The sequence below is a fragment of the Lepus europaeus genome, chromosome 14 (assembly GCF_033115175.1).
Source record: "Lepus europaeus isolate LE1 chromosome 14, mLepTim1.pri, whole genome shotgun sequence".
In the NCBI taxonomy this organism is placed as follows: Eukaryota; Metazoa; Chordata; class Mammalia; order Lagomorpha; family Leporidae; genus Lepus; species Lepus europaeus.
The window spans coordinates 15,982,026-16,000,796 of NC_084840.1; the positions used below are offsets into that span (position 1 = coordinate 15,982,026).

Here is an 18,771-nt window from a genome sequence, read left to right on the forward strand (position 1 = left end):
GAAGTCCCTCGGGGAGCGTGGACCAATCCCGGCGACCCCACCGGGCGGTAGACCGTCTACGCGGCCTGTTGCTGCTGGTGTCGCCCGTAATTGTTCACACGTGCCGCAGAAAGGGGAAGGAGGTACCCCTTCTCACCTCTTCAGGTCTTTTGTCTTCCAAAGCCCCAGCCAACCCGGCGCTCCTCCGTAAAGGACCGATACCCCGCCCGGCTCTTTCCAACGCCCAGCGCCCCGGGCGAGGGCGGGCAGGGGCGGAGTTGGTGGCCAGAGAGCTTCGTTTTCCCAGAAAAGCCAAAGCCGGCTTCTAAGGGGCTTTTCAGCTGGGAGGGGTGGGGGGGCGAGGCAGGGCCCGAGCCGCCTTTGGCATGCCAGCCTGGCGGAGACCCCGGCAAAAAAAAAAAAAAAAAAAAAAAAAATCCGGATTTCAAGAAAAGTAATTGTTCTAGTTTCTTAAAAGCACCAACAAGTAGCAGTGGAGAGAGGACACCTCGGAGATGTTTACAAGGACGGTTTGTGGGGTTCCGCGCGAGGATGAGTGGGGTCGCCCGGCGCTGCATCTATCAGGCGCGCGGGAAAGCCATGCCTGGCCCGCTGGCCCCCCGAACCCAGGACCCCCGGGCCGCCCCCCGCAGGTCTTGGCCTCTCCTGCCCAGGCGCTCCGCACGGGAGATGCGCGCCAAGCCGGATCCGGCAAGGGCAGGCTTCTCCCGGCGCACGCGGCGAACTGCTGCGCGGAGAGGCGGAGGTGTGGAGAGAGCACGCGATCGCATTCTCGCGCGGGTGGGGAGTGCGGGACCTCCTCGGCCCCAGGCAGCTGGGTGAATGGGGCGCGCGCACGGCCCCGGAACGCCAAGCCCGGATAAAATATGCCAGGACTGCGCTTCTTGGGCTCATCAAGGCTGCGGGAGCCTCCCCGAGCCATCATCCTTCGTAATTGCAACCGTCAATCAACACTTTCAAAGTCAGAAGCGGGAAGGGCGAGCCCCGGAGACCTGACTCGTCGGAAAGGGGGCGGCGGGTGGAGGGAAGCGAGAGAAGTCTGCCAGAAGTTGGCGGAGGGCCGCGCGGTAGCTGGAGCCGGAGCTGCCTCCCCAGCCAGCCGCAGCGCGGTCTCTGGTCTGCGCCTCGGGTTCAGGGGCCAGGGAAGAATGGGCAGCCTCTGGATGTCCGCGCCCAGGGCGCGTGTTGGTCAGTCCAGACCGCTGCCCTGTCCACCGGCTGCCACCGCCACTGCATCCTCTTCCCACGGCCACTTGGCTCTCGCCTCAAACTGTGGCCTCGGAGGCCTAGCCCCCTCCCAGCACCCCGGGGCCTCGGACCCCTCCCCAGCTTTCCCTGGGAAAGGGCCTGGAGGGGGGGTAGCGCACAGGACGATCCAGGGTCATCCAGCAAGTGGGTCCGGGCTTCAAGGGGGCGCTGCCCAGCGGGTCCCGAAGGAGGGCGTTCAGGAGGCAGGGAGGCCAGTCCAGGGCTTGGCAGGGCCAGCGTGGTGCCGCCGCACCCCCGCCCGCGCCCGCAGCCCCAGCCGCAGCCTTAAGTACTTAAGGAGCGGCGCCGGGAGAGGTCTCCGACAAGAGCCCAGATCATGCAACGCTAGCGGGGTTTTCTGGCCCCGGGGGCGCCTTTCTCTCCCTGGAGGCAGAGGCTCCTTCGGTTCTTAGAAAAGAACTCGGCTCTCCCGATGTCCTCCGGCTCCGACGGCCGCCTAGATCAGACCCTCCCAGAGGCGATAAGTTCCCGGTCCTCTCCTCATCACCCCAGCCCCTATACCCTGCCACCCCTCCCAGGCGGTGAGCATTGTTCTTCCTTAGGAAGCCCACCTGTGCGCTGGGCGGTGCGTGCTAGCCGTTGGCCGGCTTTTGCGGGGGTGTGGTGAGGGTCAGAAGTGGCCCGTGCGGCCCCGGACGCGAGCGTGCCCACAGCGTCCGCCTCTCTAGGCCAGCCTCAGGCTCCAGTTAAAAGCAAAGTTTGTCACTCTGCACCTGCGTGGTGCTGCACTCCAACTGCCTTCGGCTCTCGCGGCCGGGTCCTTTCTCCATCACGCGGCCAGCCCTGCGCCCGCCGGCGGAGCTGCCCTGCATCTTGGCCAGGCTGGCAGGTGGAGTGGTCTGGGGAGCTCCTGGCCAGGCGGCTGGCCTTCCACCCATTCCCAAGTTCACGGCTCACCCAGTCCAACGCAGGGCAAGCACCGATTCCAGCCGTGACGCCGACTCCCTCTCTGAACTAGGTAAGAAAATGTAGCTTTAATTCACAATGACATTTAAAACAACTGGTCATACTGAACAGGTGTACACGGTGTGACCTGACACTGTCAGGGAAATCTCTATGGCAAATTCCGTCTACCCCTCCCAGCTGATGGCCAGGCCTGAGTTTGTTTCCATAGAACCTGAAGTTGCCACTAAAGCTGATATTTAAATAACTCAGATTCTGAACATACATATGTAAAACGACAGATCAGTTGAGAGGGTCCATGGTATCCGAAATTGCCAGGTGTGGGTGGGTGACCAATTTCCTACAAAAGTGTAAATGCTGCACTACAACGGTTGAAATAATTCCCAAAGCGTCAAATCCTAGCCCTGACAGTTTTGAATGTGTGAGCTCTGTGCCATTGAAATAGAATAAATTCAGGTCTTTTGAGATTCAAATTCACCCCCTTGTGGGTGGACTCTGATAATTACCCGTTTGCACAGCAGACCCTGAAAATGAGGCTTTTCGCCCGCACTCCGGAGGCTGGAGGGAATTTTTTTCATCTTGTTGGGGTGACATCGGAAAACTTTGAAGATGTGGCTGGGGCTGGTGGCCGAAGAGCTCGCACAACAGATGGTTCTTTAAAAACTTTTTTTTTTTTTTTTTTTTTTTTAACGCCGAGCCTCTGGGTCTCCTGCGGATCCGTCCCACCAAGGAGACCCCAGAATGAAGAAGGGAAGCCGGGGCTGATCTTTGCAATTTATATGTAAACGCAGTTCACCCCAGCTAGAAGCCTGCCGCGGACGGAATCCTGGCCCGGCGTCTGGGGTCGTTAGTGCGCAAAGGAACTCGAGGAGGTGGTAGAGAACTGGAGCAGCTGCCTCTTCCCCGAATTCCCAGGATTTCGGAGAGCTGACCGCTCTGTGGCCCCGGCGGCGTGGCCTCTCCACCGACCGCGTGGCTCGGAGGGGAGGGCTGGGGGGAAAAGAGACCAGGAGACCCCCTCCCCCTTACAGCGCACCAACAGTGGGTTCGAGAAACACGGTCAGCATAATTCAACATCCCCGTTCTCCTTCGGGTTTTCTAAGTGGGTGTTTAAGTCCCCTGAGCCTCCGCAGCCGGCGTGCATCGAGAGCTCGCAACACACCCACGCCCACGCGCGCCCCAGTCCTGCCCGCTGCCCTAGGCTCGCGCAACGCCCTGGTTCCCTCGCCTTCGCCGCGGCGCTCAGAGGTCGCCGCTCTTCAGCAGTAAGCCCCGGCAGCGTGCACAGCCCCCGCCCCGGGCCAGGGTGCGGTGGGAGGGGGTAAGGCGGGTGAAGAGGTTGGGGCAGCGAGGGGACTGAAGCATCCTCATTGGCTGGCCGCGACTGTCCGACCCGAGTCCGAAACCCGCGTCCCCAGTGACCGTCTGCGCCCCGCATCCCATCCTTTCCCCCACCCCGGCCCTACTTACCTCCCGTCTCCTCCTCTCTTCCCCTTCCTTCCCAGCACCGCCACCCTCGGGGCTGGAGAGGCCGCTCTCGGACGCGAGAGAGAGCAGGCGAGGCAGGGGAGGGAGGTTGCAACTTCAGAATTCCGCACTTGTGATAGGGAGCGAGCGAGGGAGGCAGAAGGAGATAGAGGGAAGGGGCGGAGAGGCGAGGAGAAGTGAGGCGAGGAGAGAGAGAGCGAGAGAGAGAGAGAGAGAGAGAGAGCGCGAGCGAGCGACCCTTGCCGATCCCCAGCCAGAGGGCGCGTGGCGGGAGGGGAAGGAGTCGCCCGGCCGTCCGCGGAGGCGGGAGCAGCCCCGCGGCCGCCTCCGCCGCCCGCCCGCAGCGCTGTCCCCCGCGGTTCCGCGCCCGCGCCGCCGCCCGCGCCCTGGCCGAGCGGAGCGCAGCCGTGGCCTTCGCCTTTCTCGCAGCTCGCGGGCGGCTGCCCGCAGCTCCGAAGGAGGCGGACGGTGAGCGGGCGCCCCGGGCGCCCCTTTCTTCTTTCGGCCGGAGTTGAATCTCTGCCGCCCGTGTCCAGGTGCTGGGCTTCCGGACCGACGCGGACGCCCCATTCCCGCCCGCGGCCGCCTTGTCATGCTGCCCAAAGTGGAGTCGGAAGCGCTGGGACTGGCTCGGTCGCATGGGGAACAGGGGCAGATGCCGGAAAACATGCAAGGTAAGGCGGCGCCGCGGCGCTCGGGCCCCGGCGGCTTCTCCGCCCCCGGGCTCGCCCCGCGGGCTGCAGCCTCCCGCCCGGCGCGGGCGCCGGCGGAGCCGGGCTGGGGGCACTCAGCTGGGGGGCTGCGGGGCGGCGCTTCTCCCCCTCAGGGGCAGGCATTAAAGTTGATGGCTCTTGAACCATGCGGGCCAGAGGTTTTCCAAGCAGTGTCTAATTGCCCGCTTCTAATTAAGAGAAGGGCGGGCTCCGAGCCGCGTGGCTGCTCCAGCCCGGGCAGTCGAAGGCATAGGGTCTCCGGAATGCTAAGGTCATCGTAAGGCGGGGGGTGGCCGACAGACGCCGGAGCAGGTCCTCGCTCCTTGGAGCCCGCGCGCACTGTGGCCGGAGCTCGGTGCGGAGGGAGAACGCTCCGCCCGGGACAGCCACCCGCAGGAGGGGGTGGGTTGGGAGACGCTTGCTTTTGCGGGCATCGGTGCCTGGGGCACCCCCTTAAAGGCCAGGCAGGCCCCGAGAGCCGGCTCGGATTTGGACGACGTCAAAGCAGCTGGCAGAACTGGGGGAAGCAAAGTTGCCCCAGTCTGGTGCCCTGCGCGGGTGGTGCCCGGAGAGGCGCGGGGGGCCGACAGCGTGCCGCCCCCGACCCGGGCATCTGCACAGCCCCTTTCTTTTCCCAGCTCTTGATTGCTGATAACAACAACAACAAATCAAATCCCGCTGGCGATTCCGCCTCCAGACCAGGCTTGTGCGAAGCCCTTCGGAAGTTTATGGCGTTTGCTCCGGGCCGGGGAGGGAACAATGCTAGGAAAAGTCGGCGGCGCTCGTCCATCCTCGCCCGGCCCAGCGCGCAGGATGTGCGGGCCGGCGGGCCTGTGATCCGCGAGCGCTTCCTGCCATCCCCTTGTGCGAACTTGAAAGGGCCGGGGGAGGTGTTGAGAGCAGAGTTCAGGGCCGGCGCCTTCGGCGCGGTGCGGGGGAGGCGGCGCGCGAGGCGCTGGGGCCGGGAGACCAACGTCCCCGCTGCCGAGGGCGCTCCGCGGGAGGGGCGGTCACCATCTCCTGGATCCTGGGGTCCCTCCGAGTCTCCAGGTAGAGCTGTGGGAGGCCCCTGCCCTGAGACCAGCTTGGGGGTGTACCGCCTGGGGGAACCCGGCTGGCCCAAAGAGGCTTCTCGGGGCACCACCGCCGAGTAGGGGTGGGGAGTGAGGGGCGAGCGGCGCGAGGAAGCCGGGCCGGACCCCCTCCGCCGCGGGTTCCCGAGAGAGGCCTGCCTTTGGGCCACCCGAGGAGGCCGGCGCGGTGCTCGGGTCCGAAAGGGAAGTTTTCTTTCTGCTTCTGCACCGGGCGCGCTAAGAACCCCTGGGAGTCGGTGGAGCGCCAAGTAGGGGAGGCGAAAGCCGTCGCCACGCTTCCCTTGTAAAAGGTTGAGCGGGGCCCTCTCCACCCGAGTCACTGGCCCCAGCCCGGAGAGTCAGCGGGGCCTGGTGCCCAGGGCCCAGGAGAACGCGCGGGCCGCCCGCTCAGCCCTGGGTTCAAAAGCAGCGTGGGAAGCGGCTGGGCACGCGGCCTGTGGATCCGGAGGAGCCCCCTGGGGACCGGGGTCCCCATTCCTACGCTTGATCTGCTTCCAGCCTGAGACGCATCCGTGGGGAGGCCCCGGGAAGAGGATCTGCCACTGGGTCCCCTGACCGCGCCGCGCGCCCCTCCGAGGCCCTCCCTTCTCCGGACGCGTCCGTTTCTCTGAACGCCTACGGGGGCCGCCCCGGGGCACCCGGGCCCTCGCACGGCGGCGCCTCTCTCCCGCCTCGTGTTCTGTCTTTGGGTTTTTCTAGAGGGTCCCCATCCCAGATCCCCCGAGCTGGCCGGCGAGTACCCCACCGTGAGCGGTGGCCGATCTGCGCCTTTTAGGGGTAACTGCAGTGTGCGTTTGGGGGTGACAGCAGCCACAAGTTTCGGGAGAGCTGGAAGTGTCCAGGGGATTGGAAACGAACTTCTCCAACACTCCCGGGTCCCGAAAGCCCTAGCCTGGGGGTCTCAGGGCTGGGGCTTGGGCTGGCCCGGCTGCGCTCGCTCGCTCCGGATTCTCCTGCAACTCCGGCCACAGTAGAGCCGCTTCCGCTACTCCGGCCCGCGCGCGGCCAGTGCCGCCAGGGACCCCCCGCGCGTCCCCGGATCCAGAGAGAGAGAGACGGAACTTAAGACAGTAAATGCGCGCTGGAGCGGCGGGGTCCTAGGGACAGGCCATGGGGGCTGTTTCTCTCTTTCCTTTTTGGTAAACAAATCGGGAGAAACTTGGGCCCGGCCACGAGTTCCCCACCCTCGCGCCCCGCCCCGCGGCACCGCCAACGCCACTGATTAACTTCAAACAAACCCGGGCCGGTGTTGGTGCGCGGGTTGGCTAGCCGAGGCTGCGCCCGGGGGCTTCCAGAGCGGGGCCCGAGGAGGACCTGCCCCTCGGCCGCTCCGGGACGGGACCCGCGTGGATGCGGAGCCTCGGGGAGGGGCCGGATCAGGTATTTGCGGGGGTCCCCTGGCCGGAGCCCGGCCGGTGCACAGCTGCGGAGAGGCCCTGGGGTTTGCGCCCGGCGCTGGGGGGGAGACCGCATCCCCGCCGCGGGCCGCCGGGGCCTGCGTGCTGTTGGGCCTCAGCTGGGGCGATCTGCAGGTGTTCACGGTTTTGCCGAGATGACCGGAAGCTCCTGAAGTTCACTGCAGGCCTTCAGGGCTGGGCGGCGAGACCGAACCCTCGCTCACGGTGCGTGGCTTTCCCGCCGCTGCTGTTTCCTTTCCTCCCGCCCGCGCGTCCGCCCTTTGGACTTGTTATTTTCACAGGTTTTCCAGCGTGAGCCGACGCGGGACTGAGCGTTTCGATGCATGGGACCGCGCCGAAGCCCGGGAGCCCCGGGCTGTTCACGCGGGGGGCGTCCAGGGTCCGCACGCGGCAGGCGCTGGCCTGGCCGGCCCGGGGCCTTGGACGCGAACTCGGTGTTCGCTGCCGTAGGCACTGGAATTGACAGATGCGTGCGGTTGTAGGTTGATACTTTGTGCAGCCCACGCTTTTGGTTGTGGTTTGTTGGCTTGTGTACTTAGGAAGCGGTGGTCAGCGTAAAAGGTTAACCGAGGAAGTTGGAGTTCTCTTTTTCAAGTTTAGAAACAATGAAGTGCATGTTCCCCGATGCCCAAAGCTGTTTCGCTTTTATGGTGCAGAACGTGTTCTGTGCAGTGCCACCTGGGTGAAGAACTGTTTCTACACTGCTGGGGTTTGCCTACCGGTCGCCGAAATGCTGCTTTTGGGGGCAGGAGCTGAGCCCGTGTGGTCAATGAGCTGCACACGGATGCTTCTCTCTTCTCGTTTCAGTGTCTCAATTTAAAATGGTGAATTACTCCTACGATGAAGACCTCGAGGAGCTGTGCCCCGTGTGTGGAGATAAAGTGTCTGGCTATCACTATGGACTGCTCACCTGTGAGAGCTGCAAGGTTTGCTCCGGCAGGGCTGCCCCCAGGAAATACAATGTTCCAAACCGAAATAACTCCCCGGGGTTACCTTCCTACAGTTAAATTCAGGCTGTTGACGACTCTGTTAAAGCAAGGGAGAGAGTCAGTCCCAGGGAGGTGATTCTTAGAAATATGTGTCTGATTGAGTTCAATTGGCAAAGAAATTTACGCTGTTTGGAGAACTTCGCCAGTCTCATGGCCTTCAAGTATTTTATTGTAGGAAAGTGATAGAGCTGTAGAAAGACTTCCATTTCTAACAGCCCTAAATATTGATTTTGCTTGACTTATCTATATTTAAAGCATCCTTGTTCTTGAGAAGTAGCATGACAAAGTGTTTCCCAAATACATTTTAACTTCAGAGTATTCAGTGCTACAAGTCTGCACATTTTTTATCTGCAGACATAAAAGTAAATTCGCAGCTGCATGATTTCATCCTGATTCATTCTAAAAATAAATTTGTGGGGTTTTCTTTTTGAAATTTTTATCACGAAGATCAAGGAACTGGATTTTAGTGTTTAATAATTTTCCTAAGGATATGACCTAACTTAAAGGCAAGGGATTTTAACATACTAAAGGTACTATTGTGTTATGAATAATATCAATCATGCTTTAAGAATTTATTTCAGACGGTTTTTATTTCCAGTAAATTCAGTATTCACTATTTTCCAACATTTTTTAAAAGTGCTATTAACTTCAACCATTGCCAGGCAAATCTTTTCATTCTCTATAACAAAGTAATATTGTTTTACTTTATGGCTAGTAGGATAAACATAAATACTGTCCTAGACAAGCCCTGTGGTACGTTATAAAGCGACAAGTATTGTTTTTGATTAATCCTTTTGCCTGGAAGACATGGAAAGCACCCATTCTGCTACAGTTCTCAAAGCCTGATTTTCTTTTCCGTTAGTTCCACCTTCCTTTGCAAACAGAGAAGCCACACTTGAATGTATTCCGGTGGGATTATCAGCCTTTTCCCATTTTAGTCTCTACAGCCTTGTGCTTTTCACTGTCCAGTGTTGACATCTGTGAAAGACCTGAGATGTTTTACCATTCCCTTTTCCCACTGGCATTTTGCAAAACTTTGTCACTGAAATTGTATCAGACTATTAGACACAGCGCACCTCTCCCTGAGTTCCTGTCTGCAGAGTGAAGAGGAAAACAAATGGTTGTAAAAGGTCACTGCTCGAGATGGTGTACTTTTTTTCTGACTGTTGGGGATGCAATGGTTTGTAGCCAGATCTCCCCAAGATTTGACGTAATTCGTGAGGAATAGAACTCTGATGCAAAAAAAAAAAAAAAAAAATCTCTGCTGGGGCAGGGCCTTGGAGGGTTGATCTTGCTGAAATGCAAAACACACCACAGACCCACACCAGGGCTCAGAGGGCACAATGGAAGGATTTACTGCTGATTTCCCTAAACTGAAACAATGGAAGAAACGGGTGTTGGGCTTTCTACTGCAGCTCACTATTTTCTCTGTCTTATAGGGGTTTTTTAAGCGAACAGTCCAAAATAATAAAAGGTACACTTGTATAGAAAACCAAAGCTGTCAGATCGACAAAACACAGAGAAAGCGTTGTCCTTACTGTCGATTTCAGAAATGTCTGAGTGTTGGAATGAAGCTGGAAGGTAAGATTCTTCTGAAGATGCCACAACTCTCCAAGAACACAAACTTTAGAGTAACGTGTGCTTACAGCGTGGTCAGATGGTTTCCCCAGTCTTTAGCACTGCTGACAATACCGTGAGCTCTTTTTAGGTTTTGTCTAGATTAGTCGGAGTCTCATTTAAACGTGGTGCCACCTACTCAGGAGAAAAATTCAGACACCAGAGCTCTCCCCTCTTAGTTTCTGTTTCTGTGTTTTTGTAGTTTGGGAAACAGGCGCTTGGTCTTCCAAAAGAAAAGGGCAGAAGAAAACAAAACCAAAGCAGTAGAACTGAGAACAAGTGAAATTAATTTGCAAGAAGATTAAAAAAACCTCCTTTTAAGTTTTCAAATCAGAAGGCGCTACTAAAAGTTTGATTTTCATCTTTTGATAGGTGTGTTTGTCATAGTGCTTGCTATTAATTTCTCACGTGGAATATCATTTTGGATAGTGCAGGAATGCCTTTTTTTTTTTTTAAGATAACTGAATAGAAAATAAGATAATGGAGGAGCAGTAAACATGAAATGGAATGACCCAATAAATCCACAGCACTGGTTTGACAAGGAGAGAGTGTTCCCTCCACGGCCCCTCTCAACTTTGTGGAAGGAACACAACCTACACTGTAGCAACAGGCTGGCAGGCAGCGAGGTTAATGTGTGACTGCTGTGAATAATTTGTAGTTCATGGACTATTAGGGTGTGTGTTGCTGTTGTCCAGCCTATGACCTGCTGGCTTCCCACAGATTAAATATACTGCAACCAAAGTAATAACGGCAGATGCATATCACTGATGGTGCGAGATCTAAGAGAGCGTTTGGTTTGATCGATGTGCACAGGCTGTTTTCACTGATAACTTTGCAGTTCCAGGGGGCTCATGCTCCGTAGAAATACTGAGAAAATTCAAATAAATGTGCCAAATTGCTAACAGGTGCCTTTCAAATAGAAGAAGCCTCTCTGGTTATCATGAGGACTGTTAAAGTCGATATTGCTTCTAAAAAGGGATCAAAAAAGGAAGTAATGGATGCTTATTAATTTCCTTGTCACCAATTGCTTTACTGTTTCCTAAACTGCAAAATATACTGAGACCCAGAAGATAAAATGGTGAAGAAGTAGATGTTGTGATTTCACATGAGCTCATTTGTTTTTTTTAACAAGATAAAATAAGTTGCATTTCTTTACCTGAAAAATGATGCATGCTTAATTATCTGAGTCACTTGTGCAACTGCACACTTCCCAGCAGTGTGAAACAATTGAATGTTCCGTAAGTCGTCATCCAGATGAAACTCTTTCATGATGTTGTGCAACATTCTGGATACCTAGAATTCACAATAAATTTTTAATGTGGTACTAATCCGAAGATAAAAAGCTCACAAACTTAACCTCCAGCAATTTCAGTATGACACAGGCTGTCAGGGGTCTCTGGTTTCCATCTAATTGCCATTGGCCACTGTGGACTTTAGAGACAACTGCTCACTAACTTATTAGGCAGCATCCCAGACCGCCTGCACCATTGTGGCACAGGCTTCTGACAGCTTCTGAAATGAATTTACCTTAATTATGCCCAATTCCGCTAGAGTTGAAAGCCATAAGTGGTGGTTAGTTGGTGGGCACTCATCAAATGCAGGTGAAATTGATTTTTCCAAGCAGGCAGGTGCCTAACCCTTTTGCAACAAAGTTAACAAATGGCATTGAGGGAAGGAGATGTTCTAAGGCAAAGTATTCACAGGCCTTGGGTTATTGTTTGTGGTTCCTCCAACAAAGCAAAACCCAAAGCCATTGGGGTTAGCAGTGTGCAGTATCTCTCTGCTTGGTAAAAACTGGGGAAGTCAGCCGGCGCCGCGGCTCACTAGGCTAATCCTCTGCCTTGCGGCGCCGGCACACCAGGTTCTAGTCCTGGTCGGGGCACCAGTTCTGTCCCGGCTGCCCCTCTTCCAGGCCAGCTCTCTGCTGTGGCCCAGGAGTGCAGTGGAGGATGGCCCAAGTGCTTGGGCCCTGCACCCCGTGGGAGACCAGGATAGGCACCTGGCTCCTGTCTTGGCATCAGCGCGGTGCGCTGGCCGTGGCGGCCATTGGAGGGTGAACCAACGGCAAAGGAAGACCTTTCTCTCTGTCTCTCTCTCTCACTGTCCACTCTGCCTGTAAAAAAAAACAAAAAAAAACAAAAAAAAACAACCTGGGGCAGTTGGTTCTGCCACAAAGAGGCGATGGCAAGGCACACCTGGAGGCAAGCCTCAGTAGGGGATGTGAGAGGCTGCTGGGGGATCCCAGCATTCCCGAGTGCAGATCTGGAGCCCACAATCCCTCGCATCTTATTCATTTCCCTCCTTCCCCTTTTCTCCTCCCTGCCTCCCCTCCTCCCACCCCCAGCTGTAAGAGCCGACCGCATGCGGGGAGGAAGGAACAAGTTTGGGCCAATGTACAAGCGAGACAGGGCCCTGAAACAACAGAAGAAAGCCCTCATCCGCGCTAACGGACTGAAGCTGGAAGCAATGTCGCAGGTGATCCAGGCCATGCCCTCGGAGCTGAGCATCTCCTCTGCGATCCAGAACATGCACTCTGCCTCCAAAGGCCTACCTCTGAACCACGCTGCCTTGCCTCCCTCAGACTACGACAGAAGTCCCTTTGTCACCTCCCCCATTAGCATGACAATGCCACCTCCTGGCAGCCTGCAAGGTTACCAAGCATATGGCCACTTTCCTAGCCGGGCTATCAAGTCTGAGTACCCGGACCCCTACAGCAGCTCTCCCGAGTCCATCCTAGGCTACTCCTACGTGGACAGCTACCAGACCGGCTCCCCGGCCAGCATCCCGCAGCTCATCCTGGAACTTCTAAAGTGTGAGCCGGAGGAGCCGCAGGTGCAGGCCCGGATCATGGCCTACTTACAGCAGGAGCAGGCCAACCGGAGCAAGCACGAGAAGCTGAGCACGTTCGGGCTGATGTGCAAGATGGCGGACCAGACGCTCTTCTCCATCGTGGAGTGGGCCAGGAGTAGTATCTTCTTCAGAGAACTTAAGGTAGGCCCACCGGCTGTTGTGGCTTCCAAAGCCCCTGTCTGGAGAGCCCTCCTCTACTGGGTTCCATATTAGCGTATTCTGGGCACTTTCTGTTTCCCTGTTGGCGGGGTTTGCTAAGTAGGAGTAGCTTATGACCTTGACCTTGGGGCCGTTGTAGCTTAACTGTATCAGGGTTTGAGTGGAGAGGAGGATGGCACTGAGCATAAAGTATAGGCCACTTTGAGAACTAGAATGCCTTTATTGATGCCTCTTACTTCGGTGGTTTGTGGCTAGCACATAGTAAGCTGATTTTTTTCTTGTTTTTAATTACCGAGTACAGGGCTGTGTTAAAATGCTGTCATTTTCATGAAGGTTTCTTCCAAAAGGAAAAACCGCCAAGCTTTAGCTGTGTTTAGATCCTGAACAATGCAAACCGTATGTCTGGGGAGTAGTTGCCACTAGGTATTTACTGCCTGTTTACCTTGACATTAGGTTGGGAAAGCCTTTGTTTTCCGGGAAGATTCCAGTGGGATGTTTACTGGAGCAGAGTGGGCAAGTGGGGAGTGCTGGTCTCCTGGCTTGGGTTTTAGTTCTCCTCCTCTGTGTCATTGATGTTAATGGATTGGTACATTGTAAACACAGCACCTGTTTGTTTAAGGATCTATGTTTAACTACATAATTATTTTATTTCCTGAAACTTAAGACTGAATTAATATGGGAAAGGTGTGTAGTAGTCTGGAATCAGAGAGTGGCTTTCATTGGAGAATGTGACTCCATTCCTGTTTTAAAACGGAATCCTGCGTTTGACTGCTGAGTGTGGTCTGTTAGGAAAATCTGGGTCTTCCTTTTACTGTCACGAGAGCAGACGTGGCTGCTGAATACTCGTGGTTTTTGCTTCTCCACGGCGGTAGATTTTCTAATCTCTGAGAGAAGGGAAAAAGAGCAGACTTGATTGTTAGGGCTACTGCTGAAAAAGCAGCCCGTGTAGATCGATGGATTAGGGAATGTGCAAGCCACGGGCCCCTGAGCAACAATGCTTTGCATGGGCTCTGTTCTCTGTACCTGGAAACACAAAAGTTATCTGGACGGATTTGTGTAAGTCAATTACGCACCCCGTTGTGTGACCCATCCGTGATTCTCCTGTCCTTTATTCCACGGTGAGAGTTGAGATGCAGCTGGAGGTGGAGGCGTCGGGCAGAGTGCATCAAGTGCGCGAGGCCTGGCAGGTGTTTCCAGGGTGTGCAGCCGCTCTGGCAATCACAACAGTGTCATAAACAAGAAGAAACCACCTTTCCTGGAATTCTTGCATCTGCAGTCATGTCCCTAAGAGAACAGAAAAGGTGTTTGAAAATGAAAACGGTACCGCTGTTGTCTCAAGTGCAAGGTTAGGTCATGTAAACTGAGGACAGCACAGCTTTTGGGGTCAGGTGGACCTGCATGGTGTCTGGAACATTTAATAAGCGAGCCTTCATGAGCAGGCTGTCAGACCGTGTGTGTGGGGGGGAAGGAATATGGAGGAAATAATAATGTTTACGTTGAGGAAGTTTGGAAGGGGAAAAATGAGAATATTAGGTAAAGCAGCCCATACTGGGAGCTGGCATATACTACGTGCTTAGTAAAGTGGTGTGACCTTTAAGTGATTATTACAATTGCTGTTTTGTGAAAACTTTGTGGAGTCTTTACATAATGCTTTGTTATATTCAGAAAGAAACCCTGCAGTTGGAGTCTCTTAGTTTGACATTGGGAAACAATGTGATGACATATGTTACAGGATACTATAATTGTACAACAATGAAGCCATTAATCAGTACCGTTAATTAAGCGCCTCAAATTTGCCGACCGTTAAGTTGGGTGTGAGATAAGACAAAATAGTTCCTCTCCAAGTTTGTGAGAAGACATTTTCACAAAAAAACCTAACAAAATAGACAACTGAAGAGAACAAAGATGTATTTAATAAATCAACAAGGAAAGGAATCATGCATATTATTACATAAAAAAGGAAATATTCCAACATGAATATAGCTAGAATTTGAGGAGTGCAGGGAAAATATTCTTCCCCCTAAATTTCCTCCTCCTCCTCTGTCTACAGTGAGATTCTTTTGTGTGCCACGGGATTAAATATTCGGCTAAAATAGGAATACCTTGAGAGACCAGGCTGACTGGAACATTCCCAGTTATTTATCCTGTTGTTGAAGGCACGTGCAGTTCTTCATGGGAATATGGCCGCAGGCCTCGCCCACTTCATACTGTGCCTTGAGCAGGAATCACTGATCTGATTTTCAGACAACAAAAATGTAGAATTCAGGGTTATTTGGGGACAGCTTGGGAGGTGACTAGTCACATTCGAAAGAATTTGTTTTCCTTTCGTTTATCAATTTAGTCTGAAAACGGAGCAAGGCAATCAAATCCAGCTTTGAGACCTCACCAGGGCTGTGGCTTTCAGTTTGTTTTTTAACTGGGACCTGCAGGAGGGAAATGCATTTTACGCTAGGACGTGGTGTAACAAACACGCCACACACACAGACACAGGCAACTGGATCGAAAGTTTTACTCAGTAGTACATGGTCCATACGCTCACGTTTTCTGTTCCAGTCCACTTTCGTCTAATGTATTTCAGGTTTTGTAGAGATCCTGGGCATGACCCACTCCACTGATTTCACGATCTGCTAATGAGGCAGGACCCGCAATTCAGGAAACACTGATGGCAGCAACGCTTGTGGGCTGTCCTCCGGGGGTTGCCTGCCCACCTGCCACTGCTAAGGACGCCTGGACAAATGTCTCTTCTCCTGGCTTGGCCTGAGACAGCTTTGAAACCTGTAGCCCGAGTCCCCACCTTACACGTCTGCATGAGTTACGGTTTTTAAATATCGTCTGGGGAGATGAGTGGTCTCTTTTTTTGCGGACTGACTTCTCAGCAAATTACCCGCCAGGTGAGGTTGCTAATATCTGTACGAGCCCCAGATGAGACGTCTGGAGAGTAACAGGGTAACAAGGCAGTTTTGTTGCAAAGAACTCCCATGCTGCCTCTCCCAGGCCAACTTGCACAGAGCACCAGGGATAAAGGAGAACATGCAGATTGCATCCATCTACTTGTCAGACCAAAAGGGCTGCAGGTTTGGCGGGCTTTGTCTTTCTACAATCTACAAGGTGCACAGAAGGCAGTCCTATATCTATTCAAAATACTAGAAGGAGGAAATAGAGAAATACTAGAAAGAGGATGCTGGATAGATACAGAATACTACAAAGAAGAAATTATACCTCTCAAACTGTCAGCTTGTGAAGCAGCACACAGAAAAAAAAAAAAAAGAGGCAGGTGTTTGTGTGGCATGATGGAACTTCCACATGTTGGAGCTTCTGAGTTCGAATCCCGGCTATGCTGTTCCCCCCCCCCCCCTTTTTTTAAGGTTTTCATTTAATGAATACAAATTTCATATGTACAGCTTTTAGGGGTATAGTGTTTCTTCCCTCCATTCCCGCCCTCCCACCCCTTCTCCCATCCCACCTTCCACTCCCTCTCCCATTCCATTTTCCATTAAGATTCATTTTTAATTGACTTTATATACAGAAGACCAACTCTGTACTAAGTAGAGATTTCAATTATTTGCAGTCACACAGACACACAAAGTATATGTACAGTTTGATGACAAGTTTTACCGTTAATTCTCATTGTACACCTCATTAAGGACAGAGGTCCAGCATGGGGAGCAAGTGCACAGTGACTCCTGTTGTCGATTTAACAACTGACACTCTTATTTATGACGTCAGTGATCACCCGAGGCTCTTGCCATGAGCTGCCAAAGCTGTGGAAGCTTTTTGAGTCCACAAACTCCGTTGGTTTTGAGACAAGGCCATAGTCAAAGTGAAAGTTCTCTCCTCCCTTCAGAGAAAGGTACCTCCTTCTTTGATGGTCCGTTCTTTCCGCTGGGATCCCACTCACAGAGATCTTTCATTTAGGTTTTGTTTTGTTTGTTTGTTTGTTTGTTTTTTCCAGAGTGTCTTAGCCTTCAGAGCTGGCTTTTCTTCTGGTTCCAGCTTTCTGCCGGTGCGCATCCTGGGAGGGCAGCAGGTTGTGGCTGCAGCGCCCGGGTGGGTGCCACCCGCCTGGGAGACCTGGGCTGACTTCCTGGCTCCTGGCTTCCGCATGGCCCAGCCCCAGCTGTTGCAGGCATTTGGGGAGTGAATCAGGCGATTGGAGCTCCTTGTCTCTCTGCCTGTCAAACAAATGCAGAAAGATTTTTGAGCAAGTATACTCATAGCAACTCTGGAATTTCAGGGAAAGGGGCTAGAGGACATGCAGCCCTGGTAGTGAGCGAGTTCTTAATTCGGTTTTGTGTTTTGTTTTGTTTTGTTTTGTGTGTGTGTGTGTGAGGGAGAGAGAGAGAGATTCCGTTTTTGCTATGCACCTTTAAGTAATAGTTCTGGCCTCCCTCGCGATGGAGATGAAACTGGAACTCTGAATTGTGTTGCTCCCGAAGCAGCGCAGGTGTGTGGGAAGACACTCATTCCCCAGACACCTCGAGGCCCTTCAGAGCCAGAGGCAAGGGTAGAGGACATTTATCCCCACTGCAAATGAAGCAGCAAAGGGTGTGAGGCGCGCCCCAGATGGGGAACTGGTGGATTCGGGTTCAAAGAAGCAGTCCTTCTGTCCACGCCTCCCCTTCTCCCAATACCCACACGTGGCCCCTGTAACCTTTGCCTCCAGAACTAGAGGTCTTGGCCAGTGAAGCTAAGGCAGATCTCCAGGTTATCAGATGGGCATCTCTATGCTCCAGTTACTAAATCACTAATAACCAGGGAGACAGATCCCTCCCTGAGCCCCGACGACCCCCTGGGAGTGAATGAGTCACTTCAGAAAGCTTCAATAATTCTTCCACGCCACCGGGGGATCATTGAGGGTGGCGGATCTCCCAGCTAGCACTTCTGGGCCTTGAAAGAATTTGCTGAAGCCTGAAGCTCTCTTGAGTGTCGTCCCCTCTGTGCATAGTCAACTGTCCCAGAAAAATGAGATTCAACGACAGCACGTGGTTGAAGTGTGGCAGTGAAAAGGCTCAGCACAAGTGTATCCGGTGCTCTGCTGGGTGCAGGGCGCGCACAGCTGGGTGTCGCTTTGTGTCTGTGGGTGAAGACAGGCAGAAGGGAAACACAGAAGGGGAACTGGGTCATAGATGAATCTTTGGAGATAATATCTCGTAATTCCGCTTCCACGAACTTTCTGGACTCTTGCATTCTGTGCACCTGCTAACCTTTAAGCCACATCTGTGTTAGAGTGGCCTATATACTTCATTTTTTTTTTTTTTCCTAAGTGGTGTTCTTGGAAGTTAAGGGCAAATTCAGGATTCCCCCTTTCTGCTGACACCGCTGACCTTGTGAGCCAGGCTGAGCGCCGCTTGTCTCACACCTGTGACTTGCGTGGCGCGCGCGCACACACACACACACACATGTGGGAGCAGAGGGTGGGAAGATCGTGGCCGCTTTGTTGAGCATCTAATGAATCCGGAGGATGTGCCTGACCTTCTAACGAGGCTGCCTGTCTTCAGAGGGCTCTGGGAACGGATTTGTGAGAGCTCCCCTGGCTGAAGGATTCGGATAGGCGTAGGAATAAAAACAAAAGTCTCCATTAATCCCGGGTCAAACTCAAAGTGTTTCTGTGGAAAAGAGGTCTGGGAGATCCAGGCGGTTTGTGCCCAAGGAATTCAGCCGTGCTGAGGCCAGTGTCAAGTGCAGCGTTCTCGAAATCCAGGGGAAAGGGGAGGGGCACGCCAGCCTCTTTCTCTGGTCTGTTACGGAGGCTTTCCCGGCAGCCTTGTATTTATTTCTAGATCCCTTTCTCCAAGCCATTACTCACCTCTCCCCAACAATACAAGTCTATAGTCTGAGAGTTTATGGGATCTGTCCCAATTTTAGGCAACACATTTTTTTCTAAAGACTTTATTTGTTGGAAAAGCAGAGTGAGAGAAGGAGACAGGGAGAGACAGAGACAGAGAGCGAGCTCTTCTGGTTATTGGCCCACAACAACCTGCGCCAGGTCAGGCTGAAGCCAGGGGCCCGGAACTCCATCCTGCTCTCCCTTGCAGTGGCAGGAACCTCAAGCACCTGGGCCATCATCCACTGCCTCCCAGGTGCATCCGCAGAGAGCTGGATAGGACGCGCAGAGTAGCTGGGACTTGAACCAGGCACATCCCAAGCCTTGGCTTACCCCGCTGTGCCAGTGCACCCACGCTTCTCTGTGGGAGAGCGTGGAGCCCCCAAGGTATCCCTACATCTACCCGGCCCACAGCTCCCCTTTGCCTGAACCCGAGAGCCAGGGCCT

The 18,771-nt window shown here is 53.9% G+C and overlaps 1 protein-coding gene across 4 annotated transcripts in view; it reads left to right on the forward strand.

Moving 5' to 3' along the window:
* The window catches only part of NR5A2 (nuclear receptor subfamily 5 group A member 2), a 132,291-nt gene that overhangs the window by 5,235 nt on the left and 108,285 nt on the right, over window positions 1-18,771 (forward strand). Inside the window, exons 2-5 of one of the 4 annotated variants that reach the window (XM_062211554.1) lie at window positions 4,197-4,334; window positions 7,693-7,811; window positions 9,314-9,455; window positions 11,836-12,482. In XM_062211554.1, the coding sequence (XP_062067538.1) occupies window positions 4,197-4,334; window positions 7,693-7,811; window positions 9,314-9,455; window positions 11,836-12,482 (1,046 nt within the window). Of the gene's footprint in view, window positions 1-4,196; window positions 4,335-5,340; window positions 5,424-6,741; window positions 6,848-7,692; window positions 7,812-9,313; window positions 9,456-11,835; window positions 12,483-18,771 lie in introns of those variants that run through there. The other 3 variants (XM_062211557.1, XM_062211558.1, XM_062211556.1) reach the window with 3 other exon arrangements.